Source organism: Camelus ferus, chromosome 4, assembly GCF_009834535.1.
Source record: "Camelus ferus isolate YT-003-E chromosome 4, BCGSAC_Cfer_1.0, whole genome shotgun sequence".
Taxonomy (NCBI): domain Eukaryota; kingdom Metazoa; phylum Chordata; class Mammalia; order Artiodactyla; family Camelidae; genus Camelus; species Camelus ferus.
The window spans coordinates 22,506,197-22,519,866 of record NC_045699.1 but is presented as its reverse complement, the minus strand read 5'-3'; the positions used below and the strand labels follow the sequence as shown (position 1 = coordinate 22,519,866).

The 13,670-nt window shown below is 39.5% G+C and overlaps 1 protein-coding gene across 7 annotated transcripts in view; it reads right to left on the bottom strand.

Annotated features, from left to right (window-relative positions):
- The window catches only part of NFIB (nuclear factor I B), a 228,270-nt gene that overhangs the window by 207,757 nt on the left and 6,843 nt on the right, over positions 1 to 13,670 (bottom strand). For 6 of the 7 annotated variants that reach the window (XM_006194235.3, XM_006194236.3, XM_014567297.2 and 3 more), the window contains exon 2: positions 12,835 to 13,366. In XM_006194235.3, the coding sequence (XP_006194297.1) occupies positions 12,835 to 13,366 (532 nt within the window). Of the gene's footprint in view, positions 1 to 10,083; positions 10,511 to 12,834; positions 13,367 to 13,670 lie in introns of those variants that run through there. The other variant, XM_032477690.1, reaches the window with a different exon arrangement.

The window sequence follows — 13,670 nt, the reverse complement described above, 5'->3', positions numbered from 1 at the left end:
GAAGGTTACAAATACAATCCTAACTCAGAAGTCCCTTCAACAAATCTGTAACAACGCTGTTTGAATAGGGAATGCAGAGTCTCTTCTTAACTTAAACCATTTCTATGAAACACAGAACAAGACATGACCAGGCTTTAACATCGGGTCTATTTCATTTTCTCTAGGATTAATAAATAGCTGTATCAACGCAGGTGCCAAGCAGGAAACACCAGCTTACAAGGTGTCAACACATCTCCTGGATAGTAGTTTGAACCAAAATTTCCATTGCATAATGCATAGATCTGGTATGTCATGTACAAAACTTGGGTCTCAGGAGAAAGTAATTCTGAGAGCCCCAACATGGTCTTCATCAAAAACCAAAAACTTAAGACAGACCATTTGTCCACCTATGCTGACTTCAGATGAATTCCATATTTTATCAGTACTTGAAGTCATAGTCATATTGCTTAACAATCCAATATAATTTCATTTTGTCCTCCTATGAGCTCATCTTAAACCTGAAATATGCTTCTCTGTACACATGTTTTATATTATACAAATGTTGGATACAGAAAGCAGATTAATTGTAGACCCTAATACTGTGTTTGTTAGTACTAAGAAGTCATTCCAAATGTTCCAAAAGGGATTAATGCAGTATAACAAGTCTATTTAATTATTGTAAGACCAGTGATCCTCATGTTACTATAAGCAGCTTTCCCTTTATTTGGAGACTGTAAATAGAACAGATACTGTTACATGATAACTATAGTCTTAACCAAAAATATTAATGCTTTACCATCAGGAAATTTATAGAAATATGTTAGCATCTCCAGGAGGCTCTGAAAGGCAACTGACATTTAAGAGCCATGTATGCATGCCCATTTCAGGTCAATATCGGCTTTAAATCGTAAGTGCAAACAAAGCTTTTCAAATGGATTAAAAAGACAAAATACTAAATCCTTCTGCCATCATCAGCAATCCAGTTTACGTATGTTATAAAATTGTGGATGTACTTTTTTTTAGGTACTAAATAAAATACATGCTGCTTGATTTTTGTGTATGCCATGAACAGAATAGCAACTAAACACCAAGTATGTTCTCAAAAAGAAAAGGCACGACACAGATTATTAAAAATTAAGTACCAGAATCTAAGCCAGCGAATCAATGTTGTGATTCTGCTTTCTGCACACTCTAGTTACCCTTTAACAGATGAACAAACAGTGAGAAAACTTTTCCTATTAACTCCTGGCTAGAACCCCTATGTATTATTATAAACTGCTTCATAGAAAAATGAGGATTTTTTTTTTTTAGCATTGCATCAGTGTGACATGTGATTTAAGGTATTTGCCTACTAGAGAGTGCAGACTTGGGCTAATCTGTCCACTTTCCAAAGTGGGGAGCACCCCATTGGCCATGGACAAGGCACCATGACTGGTTCCCCAAGGATCTGACCCACAAAAGAGGCTTCAGGGCCACCCTGATCCAACCAGCCAGAGCCACCAAACTCAAACATTAATCGCAAGTCTAGTTTGGGAACTAGAAGCAAATGTTTTAACCACATCGTGTTTGGCTTTTGGTTGTTCTTAGAAAACGTGAAATCACTTTAAATAAGAAAAACTAACTTATTTCCTCTAAAGATTATTTAATTAATTTTCTGAGCACCATGAAGGACAAGTGGGAAAGACTGATTTAAAGGGGAAGATTTAATGGGGAGTAAAGTCAAAACAATTTATGTAACTAATGAAACATTCTGAGTTTTGACCCAAGTAGGGATTGTTTTTAAATAAGACACTTTCAGACTTAGAGTCTAAAAACCAGCAGCCTGCTCTTCAAGAACAATCCAGTCCACATCATCACCACTTTCTGTCCAGCCAAATCTAAAACATAAGTGTAGTTCTCCCAAGTGTTGGCAATTTAATTTTTTTATAAATAAAAGTCTTATGTTTTTACTGGAGTGCGATGAATTACAAGTACTTCCTTGGACATCCTTCATTTGACATCAAAGTTAAGTTATTTACTCAAAGAGCCACTCATAAAAGTATTTTACTCCTTCTTTTCAACTACTCCTAGATTGATCAGGAAATTAATTCTCTGGTAAATCTGACAAAAAAAGATTACTAAAACTGAACAATAATTCTAATTTAAATAGATCTAAATACTGTATACAACAAGCTAACTCTGTACGCCTACATTCAGAAGTTTTACTAACAAACGCCTACACATTCCACTGTGATCAGGACTTTCATTTTCTCTTTGGAATGTCTTATCACCTGAGATACACACAAACGAATTGATGACCTCTTGCTGCAATACCTAATCATGCACTCTCCACACTACTGGGTATTTTCTCTGGACGTCTACATTTTGCTACGTTCCTTTATGGCTATTATTAACTTTACTGCTTTTACTTACATGCATTATTTCATGTAATCCTAAAACAGCCCTGTGAAGTAGGCATTTTAATACCCATTTTACAACAAGAAACCAAAGCTCATGGAGCTCAAGGGACTTGGCCAAGGTCACAAGGCTGATAAAAGGCAGAACCAAGACTAGAACCAAAATGGCAGATGTGAGCACTTACATTCTCTGCTCTACAAAAACTAAAAGGCAGGAAGAACAAAGAGCTGCTCAACTGCGAAGGAATCCAAAATCCAAATGGTGACAGAATATTTTAAATGGCATATTATTTACTTCTCCGTCTATGAATGAACCATCCTTCGTAAGTAATTCCTGCAAGAACTAAACCCTACCTCTCTCTTTTTTCTCTAGCTTCACACTTCTCTTCAGCTCTCCACCACACACAAGCATGCACAGGGGTGCGTGCGCACACACACACACACACACACAAACACACACAGACACACACACACACACACCAATTACCCATGATCCTGGAACATAGCCCTCTTTAACTCAGCAGCCGAGATTTGTTTTAGATTACCTCCATGGAGGGACTGAGGTAGACTTCTGGAAGAAATCACAGAAATTTTTTGAATCCCTGGGGATACTGCAGTCCCACTGCATGTGACCCATCAGACCACTAACCACATCCAAACTCGCCTCTCTGTTGGCTCCACCACTGAGAACACCCATGAACAGAAAGCAGAAAGCAGAAAGCAGAAAGGCGAGAGGTGTTTTCGAGGCTAGGTTGGATTTTATAGAACAGGAGAAAGCAACTGAGGCTACTGGCTACAATCTGATTCAACGCCTTTCGTTCATTCCGCCCTCTTCCTTGGAGCCCTGGGATGCTGGGTTACCAACACAACTGATGCTGAAAAGCATTTAAATCCCTTGATTTTGTGAACATTCCTGGGGGGAAAAATAGTTCAAAACAAAAACAACCCCCAAAGAAAAAAGAAAGGAAAAGAAAAGCCCTGTCACCTGCCATTTCCGGTATTTTTTAAATGGGAATAGAAGAAACGAGTGCTTTTTCCAAGGTTCGAGGGCCTGCACCACACTGGCTCTCATCTGTCAGTGTACCCACACACACGTGTAAACAGTATGGGACACACAAGGAAGGAAATGCACATTCTAACTTAAACTTCCTTTTCTCCCTCTAATAATTTAAAAATAAAATGTAACAGCTTGGATTTTTAAATATTTAATCTGGCAAATATAGGAAAAATCATGAACTACACAATGTCATATTTGGCAAAGAAAAATTTGGTAGGATAAAAATATCTCTGTTTTAACATTTTAGAAGGCATTTCCAATATTTTAAAAATAAAATTATTTGCACTGCTTCAGAAGAGACCAGAGGTAAAATTCTCTATTTTTGCATATGAGGGCTTCATAAAAAAGGGAAAAAACAATTTTTATACTCGTTAAAATAAACATTTAATTTCACACGCTGGCAAGTGTTCCCAAAGAAATACAAACTTCAAATTTACCAGTGGCTCCCTACTATGTTATGAAATGCAGTTATCTAATTCACAAGAATAGGCTTCTCCTAAAACTGTAAGTTATAAGATGGAATATATAAAGCTACAAAATGACTCTCGTTTCTTTGAAACGTCGCTTTAATCCTGTATGTTTAGGATACAGCTTTTTCTAATACCAGACAAGTTTAAAATGTGACGTTTAAAAGTCAGTCATTTTAGGACTTACACATTGCTAACCCAAAGCATAACTAAAGTGACCACTTTTACCCTATATAGTGACAATAAAATATTTTTATTGTAACAGCTGAAAATGTTGAAAAGTAATTATTAAGGAAACCATAAATATAAAAAGCTGAAAAGTCGACCTCAGAAGAGAGGGGAAGAGGAAATGGTGATCTGAATAATCATAAAACACGGAAACTGAAAATCTAAGCAAAAGGAATCCAAACCCCTCTAAGTGCCAGAATACTATCCCCCACCTCCTGTAGCAAGGAGGGCTGCACATCTGTCCCCATCACTGTCAGCAAACAAAAGAAAGTCACTTCTACAGCCAGACCACGTCAAACAGAAGACGTCGCTGCTGCGGAGGGACGCCTTCAATCCACTGGGGTGTCAAGTCAGGGCTGGGGCTTTTTGTCAGCTATTACCATAAGAGAATAAGAGGAAACAGTGACATTACTGCACAATAGAAAGGTCAAACAGCTTGCAGCCATTTCATGACCCAGACAAGTCAAGGTCAAAGGATTCAGGTAGCAACTTAGCCAGGGCATAAGTTACAGCACAAATGAATTGTTTTAACACATCAGCTTTGGTCAATTAAACCTAACAAGGCAAGTTGCATCACGTAGCAGGGTTCCTGACACCAAGGCCAGAAGCTGAGACCGACCTCATAAAACAAGGCTTTTAACATAGCATAGCAAATTTAAGGTAATCCATCCAGAAACTGCAGATGTCAGAATAATAAAATACAAGTTGTCCTAAGCAGGAACATTTTTCACACTTTAGAATTCACTAATAGAGGATATAGACTTTATATTGACATACTCGTGTTATTAGCATAGGCATAGATGTAATCCTCTACTCACATGAATTGCAGAAAACATCCTATTTCAAATAACTTTCTTAACATCTGTGCTCATGATGAGATTTTTGCCCTAAACTCTTACCAATCCCTGTGAGCAGCAATAGATTTCTCTATGAATTTTTTTTCTATAAGAGTTCTAAAAAATGAACCTTTGAAAAAGACCTTCAGTTTCATGTACCATCAGAATATATATTAGTGTCACAATACAAACTGATGCTTTCATGTAGTTTTGTGAGGGATACACGTATTTTAAAATTCAATTGAATACTATTTATTACGTGTTCTTTTTTGAGACATGGAGTTGAAGCCAAACAGAATTTTAAAACTGCAATATATTTAGATTAAAGAATTTTTTTTCCAAAGGCAATTCTTATTTTCTTTTTTTTCTTTTGCACTTGTTTAAACAAATCCCATTTTCAACTGATTTGTGCTACATCCATAACTTACTACATGCTCTGAACTGCCTTAAAATGGGATTCTGAAAATAAACAACCTCCAGGCAACTCTCAGCTAGTAAAATTACTTCATCCATCACCCCATATTTTCAATTATATAGTCCTTATTCAGAGTTCTTTAATTTGTCTGTGATTCATCAATGCTGTCCTGTTTAAACTATCACCATAACAGAGGGAATATGTGTACCTAAGTGTTTTATTATAAACAATATATTTATGCACCAGAATAGCTTGCATTCCCATCTTAGAACGTTGCTTGATGTAAATTTTGAGGATTTTTTTTTTTTCTTCTTGTATGTGTGGCCTTCATTTCAGCCTTAAGGCCTTTCCACCTCATTGGTTAATTGGTGGCCATTTCTTCCAATTTTCTGAATACTGTAACAACCAAAAAGCCCAAGCATTCAAGTTCCATTAGCCTCACATCCTGTAACATTCAGTCTAACACAAACTAATCGCGCAGACTCCCTCCTCACTACATGAACTTCATTTTCGCAAGTTCTCCGCAGTTTGCTGATTTAGTCTCTGTGCCAAATCCTAACAACTGATTTCGGTTAAATTAACCACATCACATAATGAGAGTTCAAGGCCCCAAGAACGTACTTTAAAATAAGAAGACATACCACGTGGCCACAGCAAAGTGAGCTTGACGAGGAGGAAGCTCCCCTCTCGCCCTGCTTGGCTGCAGCCCGCTGCTGGAATCACTCCCATTTCCGATCGCAGAGCCACCAGGCCTTGAGATTTCTCAAAGGATCCCTCCTCCACGAGGATGAGGGGAGAAAAGCTGGGCGAGTTGGCTGTGAACGTGAGGTAGGCTGATCGCCTGCTTTGCCATGGTGGGCGCTCCGACAAACTCCTGGACCTGCCTCAACTTCAAACTAGAACCTGCTACTCAGGTATGACCCAGACATTGTGCTGTCCACTAGAAATCCACACCACACTGTAGATGGACTATACTTCAATAAAAAAAAAAAAAAAGAAGAAGAAGAAGAAGAAGAAAAAGGAAAATGTCACTCTTGCACAAACTGAAGAGACACTTTCGACCCACAACTCGTTTCAGAGCCAGGAATCAGCCTAGCCTTTGCCCCTCCTTCTCAGATAGTTAGGAATTTCTTATTTTCATGAGGGTTTCATAAGCCTATCTCCACTCTCTGAAAACCTTAGGCTCCAAATAGAGCAGTAATTCTTCCTTCCTTAGGTTATAAAGTCAGTTATCATGGAAGCCACTGGGATGACAGAACTGAAAACTTACTTATCTCGACTTTTAACAATTTCAGAGAATTTGGACTCAGCCTCTCAATGGGTCCCTCCCCCTTCAGGTGCTGAAATTCCAACTGGTCGGCGGAGATGGCGAGAGTGAGAGGGTCCATAAAACAGTTTTTAAAGCCCGCTGGTCTAGTTTTTCAGTTCAATCGAGCATAATGAAAGTTTATGAGGAGACAGACTTTACTAAGTTAGATATCTTGGATTGTGGTTCCAAATTACAGTGCCAAATTTCAAAGGAAAAAGTTAATGGAGGATTAAAACTTTAATTTCCTTTTGGCAGTTTCCTCGTAAATTCCAAAGTGAGGCAAAACAAGTAAGTAAATGAAAAATCCTACCAAATCTATATAGCACAGTCTTGTGTGGATATACTTCTCATATACCACTTTAGAAAACAGAAACTTGAAAGAACCAGAGCAGTGGCAACAGGCCTCCCCAGATGGCTCCCGCCCAGCTCCTGCGTCTCCAGGCACACATTCTGTATCTGTCAGGGAGCACCCTTTTGGGAGACCCAACCATCACCTCCTGCCATTGTACAGTTCCCCCAAATGACCATTATTCCTGAAGTATGAACATCATTTTGGTTCTTTCGCATATGGGGTTAGTTGACCCCACAAGAGGCATGGTGCACTCAATTTGCAAACCTAAACACATAACCTAGATGAGTATTTTTATCACAAAATGTGTGTAGTGCTGTGTATCTGGTGAGAGGGTACCTGGCGGGGAGGGACACCTAATGGTGTCAGCAGAAATATCTTTGCTGCCTCCAGAAAGTGGATCGAGATATATTTTTTAAATATTTGAAAGCCGTAATTGATGTAAGAGATGATCTTTCTCTCTCCCTCTCTCTGTCTCTCTCCTTCCTCTTTGAAAAGTGAGGTCATATTAACAGCGATGCAAGAGCTCAGTCTGCCATATCAGAGCGCAGATGCCAAGCTTTCCCAGCTGGCAACTGGGGCCTCAGAGTTTAACTCTTGAAGCGTCTGGCAACGCTGTCTCGTGGCAGGGACATCGTGGCAGAGAGGTCTGGCCCCTTAGCCTGTTTTCTTCTTATCAGTGAGAAAATTGCCAAGTATCTTATCTTACAATATATGTTCCCACAAAGGTCTCGTTAAGCCTAGGAGCAAGGCACGCCAGTAAGAGCCCTTCTGTATCTGGTGAACTGTGCGAGAGCCAGAACGCAAACAAATGTGCGCTGGAGTTCATGAGTTCAGTCAAGGACAGGATGCTAGATGGGAAAACGTAACAGTGTCCCCCTAAATCAAACATGCATACAGACTTATGCTCTCTGAGCACTGCACAATGTAAGCACACCAAGTCATCCCAGAGAGCAGCCTCGTTTTAACAAATCATGAAAGCTTAGTTTTCCCCATAATGGGAAATACCTGCAAAGGAAGTGAAATGTATTAAAATGCTAAAATATGCTGTCAACTGGCAAACAATTATCTATTTAGGCTTTTCATTAAAAAAAAAAAAATTGTTACCCAAAAGGATTCTGAAAGTCAGGACCTGAAGGAGGAAAACAATTCTTAGCATTTGCTTCCTCCCTAATGATATGTGACAACCAGGAAGGATTCTATTTCAAAAACAATAATAATGATTACAACTTCCCCTGTAAACAAGTCGCATTTTTCACAACTTCGAAATGTACTTTAATTATCATAACATTTCACCATAAAAACAACAAAAGCTGCCATCCGACAGCGGGTCACAGTTTCAAGGGTTCTGCAAAGCTAAAGGAAACTCCTCTTTGATGAGAGCCATGAGGTTCTGGGACTCTCTTCAGCACTCCAAAACACGTTTAATAAGAGTGCAAAGTACGGTCCAAAAATCAGTTAGGCTGACTCAGTTTAAACTCAAATCTATTAAATTCATGACAACAGTTACTCCCTCTTGAGATCGTTAAACTTCTTAGCGTTCTGTGACCTCTCTCTCTCTTCAAAACCCTTCCCTGCCTCAGAGAAAGCTCATCCCCCCGACCCCACCCCACCCTGCCTGTTTTCCCCTTCAGACAGGACACAGCCTGGAGACTCGAGGCCTCCCCTAGGCCAGACTTCCTTCTGTGTGGCCCTTTGGGTAGAAGTGTTAATCCCTCTTATTAATTAACTAGATAATGGTGGTTAACTGGAAAGCGATATTAATGCGGACTATCTAGGAAACTTCAACCAAAATTATTTTAGCCTTTTGGATGGTCTTCCTGGTGTTAGGTTTTCTCATTTTTTTTTTTTTTTAAGCATTTACACTGTTATCCATTACTAGCTAGGAAAAAAAAAAAAAAAAGAGAGAGGTCCTTTCAACGTGTTACTATAAAATTTGGAAGTGTGGAGACTGAGGGAACTAAAAATCGCCTCAGAGACAAGCAGTGATGTGCCTGAAAGCCACTGTGAGTCCTAGCAAGTGGATTACAGTCACTGCCTCCAGCTAGTCCTCCACACCCTTCCCAGAGCACACCCAGCATCCCAGAGGATACCTCTGTCCCAGGAAGATGTGCTGTGCAAGGCTTGCCTAGGTCGTGTTTTGTTTTGCTTTGCTTTCACGAAGGCAGTAACAAAGAATATGCGGGTAGGTACCACCCGCCCAAGAAGCATCGGACATCTATAATATCTTCGGGAAAATGGAGGCCACTTTAGAGCTGTTTTTTCCTTTAATCTGTCACCATCTTCAAAAAACAAAACAAAACAAAACAAAACCTTAAAAAAAAAAAAAAAGGAAGGGTTTTCTATCAGCTAAGGTTTGCTGCAGCAAACAAGCCAGCAGCTTTCATTCAGGGATTGTCAAAAACTTTCCAGTGTGCCCACTGCAATGCGGATGCCAACCAACGAATCAAAGGCATTCAGCAACTAGACAAAGAGGGTCTGATGCCAACCTCGGTGCCACTGGCAACCATTATTGGCATCAAGCACAGAGTCTGCCTTTCCTCCCCCTCGCCTGGCACTTCACTAACAAAATGGCGGTTCTTGCAGCAACGAGACAGCCGGAGCGCAGCCCTCTGAATCAGTAACGTCAAATGGTTTCATGGATTTAAACACAGGGGCTCCCACAGGATGTGCCTATTTTAGGTAAAGTGGGGGGCTGCATCATTTCATAAGTGACTATTTTGAACATGACCCCTTCCTAGGCGGAGAGAAACAGAAAAATGGACTAAACTGCGGTCAACCAGACTCTATGCACAGGAGAGGCTGAATAACAAAAGAGGTTGCGCTTTGGAGGAGATCCTGCCTTGCGGCCATGGGATGCAGAAGTCTAATGAACTATCTATCAGAAATGATTTCAAAATGCATACGTTTTCCCCAAAACCATATCAGATGCAGATGGAGCACTCTAGCTTGTGTCAAAGCTCTAGTAACTCTTTCCACATTTCAGAAGAGATGAGGCTGAGGCTGCTGGGCAAAAAAAAAAAAAAAAAAAAAAAAAAGTGTGGGTTGAACCAAAAGAGAAAGAGGGAAAAAGCAGAGGAAGTTGGTCAACAATGAACTTTATTATCTGTTGGTCTTTATTTCATCCTCCAGAAGAGATGCAGTTTGTGATCTTGTATAAATAACCAAGAGGACTATTTCTAGATCTGGAAATTGTCAATACATTGTAACATCACTCCACACTGCAATGCGGATGCCAGCTAACAAATCACAGGCATCCTGAGCTAAACAAAGAGGGTCTGATGCCAATCCTGGTGCCAGTGGCAACCATCTTTGGCATTCTCTCTGTTCTTTCTCATGTTTTCCTCCCAGTCGTTTAGAAGTGGGGAGAGAAAGAATAAAGGGGGGAAAGGTAATTCTGTTGCTCATTCTGTTGCAAACATCACATTTTTCTTTTCTGATTTTTCTTTCATGTTTCTCTTTAGACTTCTTTACCTGAATAATAAAACAGACTTAAGTGGGTTTTTATGCACTTAGCAGAGAAATAAAAAGTCATGATGGGAGATACACAGCCCCCTGACTGACTACAGACTTATCTTTTAAAATGCCTTCCTTAACCAACTGCACTGCAAAACAACATAATTAACCTACATCTGACCAAAAAAAAAAAAAAAAAGATAAATTTTGAAAAAGGGAAAACACAAAAGCATACTGATGTGACTTTTTCAAAGAAAGAGCCAACAGATGTTAAGAAGAGATGAAGTGTTCACAGGTAGCAGGAGAGACAAATTAGAGGTGCAGTATAAAATAATGGAAGGCTTTTTAAAAGAGAGACTCAAAACAACAACAAAATCAGTGTTTTATCTGAAAACGCGGTCTCCAAGAGTTGCTTCAAACTTTATGATTCTCATGACCGATGGTGCAATGCAGAAGGCATTTATGCATTTTTCTTTCTTCAATCTATCTTCACAAATCCAAAGGATATGTTCTTTATTGTCAGTTCATCAACCAAGAGAGTTGGCTGCCTGCCCCGGGAGTGAGAGTACATGCGTGCACACCTCAAGGACTAGCCTTCAAGCAAGTTAAAATGCGAGCAGCACTGAATTGCTTGCAAATCTTCCCTCCCTGCACTACAAAGTTACATGACCCACTTTTTAAAACTTTACTTCCAGCCTTGACTTTCACAGCAGAGTTACAACACATTTACAGTCAATCCAACACAGATACACAGCCCACCTTAAAATGCCACCTCCCAGACAGCTGTCAATCAAATTAAGTGTCATGTGTTAATGAGCTTTTATTTTAGGACACACGGGGCAAAACTATATGTTTCCCCAAATCATCATTACTTAGACTTTAATTTTTAAGTGCATAGAAATAATAAATGCAATCTTTCATTTAAAAAAAATATACCCAAATGTACGGTATCAAGCACCATTATTTAAAATCAAACTGGAAATTTTTCAGTGACATGTAAGCATATCTCTAAAACTATAACAAGGAAATATAAGGACAAAAAGCACATAGTAAGTACCTAGAGTTCTAAGTCAAACGAGGAATTCTGATATTTTATTTTTAAGGATGATAATAGAATTCAGACCAATTTACTACACCCCACATTTACACAAGGAACATCAGATAACCATCTGCCACCTGGCCATCTGCAGGCCATTTTCCCTACTGCTAGGCCAAGTTAGGAAATGACCTACCATCTATGGTGGATCAAAAACTACAGTCCACTTTTGGTAGGCTGGTTTTCTTTTAATGTTTTACTATGGACTGTTGATAATACAAGGCCATCTATACCTATACATTTACTTGAAGAAAAATTCTCACCTCCTTAAGGAAACTATATTAAGAAAAATAAAAATAATAAACATATTTCATGAACTCAAAAACACTCAGCAAAAATATCACCTTTTTTGAATTATTCAGGCAACATTTATACCACTCTCTTTATCAAGTATTTTTTTTTAAATAGGTATGGTATGCGGTTTCTGCATTCTTTCTGAGATTTATTTTAAACCAGTGTAACCAGTCCACTTTCTGTTTTTGTTCTGTAAGGAGAGCTGCGACTTTTCTCCTTGGTAACTTTTATGAATTTACATTCAAGTAAACGAACAATATTAACTGCTCCCAAGTCACTCTGGGAAAATATTATAACATAAATTATTTAAACTAGAACTATAATCCATTTAATCTACAGCGAATATTACACAATCAAAAGTAGGTGTTGATAGAAATATTTAAATTAAATAAACATAGGTCTACATAAGAAATACTTTCTGATACTGGCTATCCTAACTAAGCATTCTGCAATAGGAAATGTGAATTCTGTTTTCAGTGCAAAAGCACCAGATTTGTGAAAAACATTTATCTACCTTGCTAGTCAGGAAGCTAATACAAAGATCATTAAAGAACAGTTTGACTATTCATAAATAAAGTTACATTTTCAAATTGGGAAAAGATGACTAGATGTAAAGGATGTAGCCGAGAACAAAAAGCGACATGCAATAAACTTCAGTTTTCAGACTATTCTGTGTCTTTGAAACAGTGTATTATTTCAAAGACATGTGACAACGCATCTCTGTGGTTGTTCCTTAAATAGCCAACCTATCCAGGTAGGAAAGCCCCACGTCTATTTCCATGACTCCTACATGGCCGTGGACCAGTGAGTGGAAGAGGGCATGCCACTCTCCCCGGAGTGGGTGAACGGGATCTAAGGGCCTCCTGGACCATCTAACCCAAGCCAAGGATTCCGTATATGGGGTTTGCGGGCAGTGTGTGCCGGGCTAGAAGAAAGAACAATCTGCTCCTACCTTGCTCCTGCACGTAGTATGCCAAAAACAAATCAAGCTCCTTAACTGATACTGTGATATGATGTGGCTGGACACAAAGTGCTGGGTTTGTGCAATGTGGGGATTTCATGAGCCGCTCTCCATCGGTACTTTCCAAGGGGATGCCTTTGAACAGGATCACCATGACTAGATCCAGACGCCAGACTTTGTCTGCCTGTCGCAGGCAGTCGATTCTCCTAATCTTACCCTTCTGGTCGGGATTGGATAAGACACAGCACGGGTGCTTCTTGCCAGTCACGGTGAGCACAAAGTCCTCTCGGTACTCCTGGCGGATATCTTTGCGCAGTTTGGCCAGGAGCCTGGATGCCCACTTCTGTTTGATTTCAGGCTTTTCACTGAGAAGCTCATCTTTGACTGCTCTTTCTTCATCCTTTGACATTCGCTTCTCATGCTTTTTAAAGTACTTGCGTTTCCGAGCCTGCAGGTTGAACCAAGTATAGGCGATTGCACGGACGTGTGGAAGTAGTGCCTCGATGAACGGGTGAAATTCATCCTGCGGAAGATGAGGGGGGAAAAAGAAGACACACGTCGTCAGTTTAGTTTTCAAGGCTCCAAACAATCAGACCACAATCCAATCCCAATTTGGTGCAAAAAGTTATGCATAAAAAATAACATTCTTTTCTTATTTAAAATCATCAAAAAAGCAGGACCCTGAGAAAATATAAAGTATGCCAAGCTGCCCCTCTTTCCACCAAAATTCACAGGTTGATTCTCCCTCCTAAAAAGAAAATAAGGTTTGTATTTGTATTTCCGCTCTAGTCCCATCCCCCTCATTCCCACCATGCATCCTACATTCT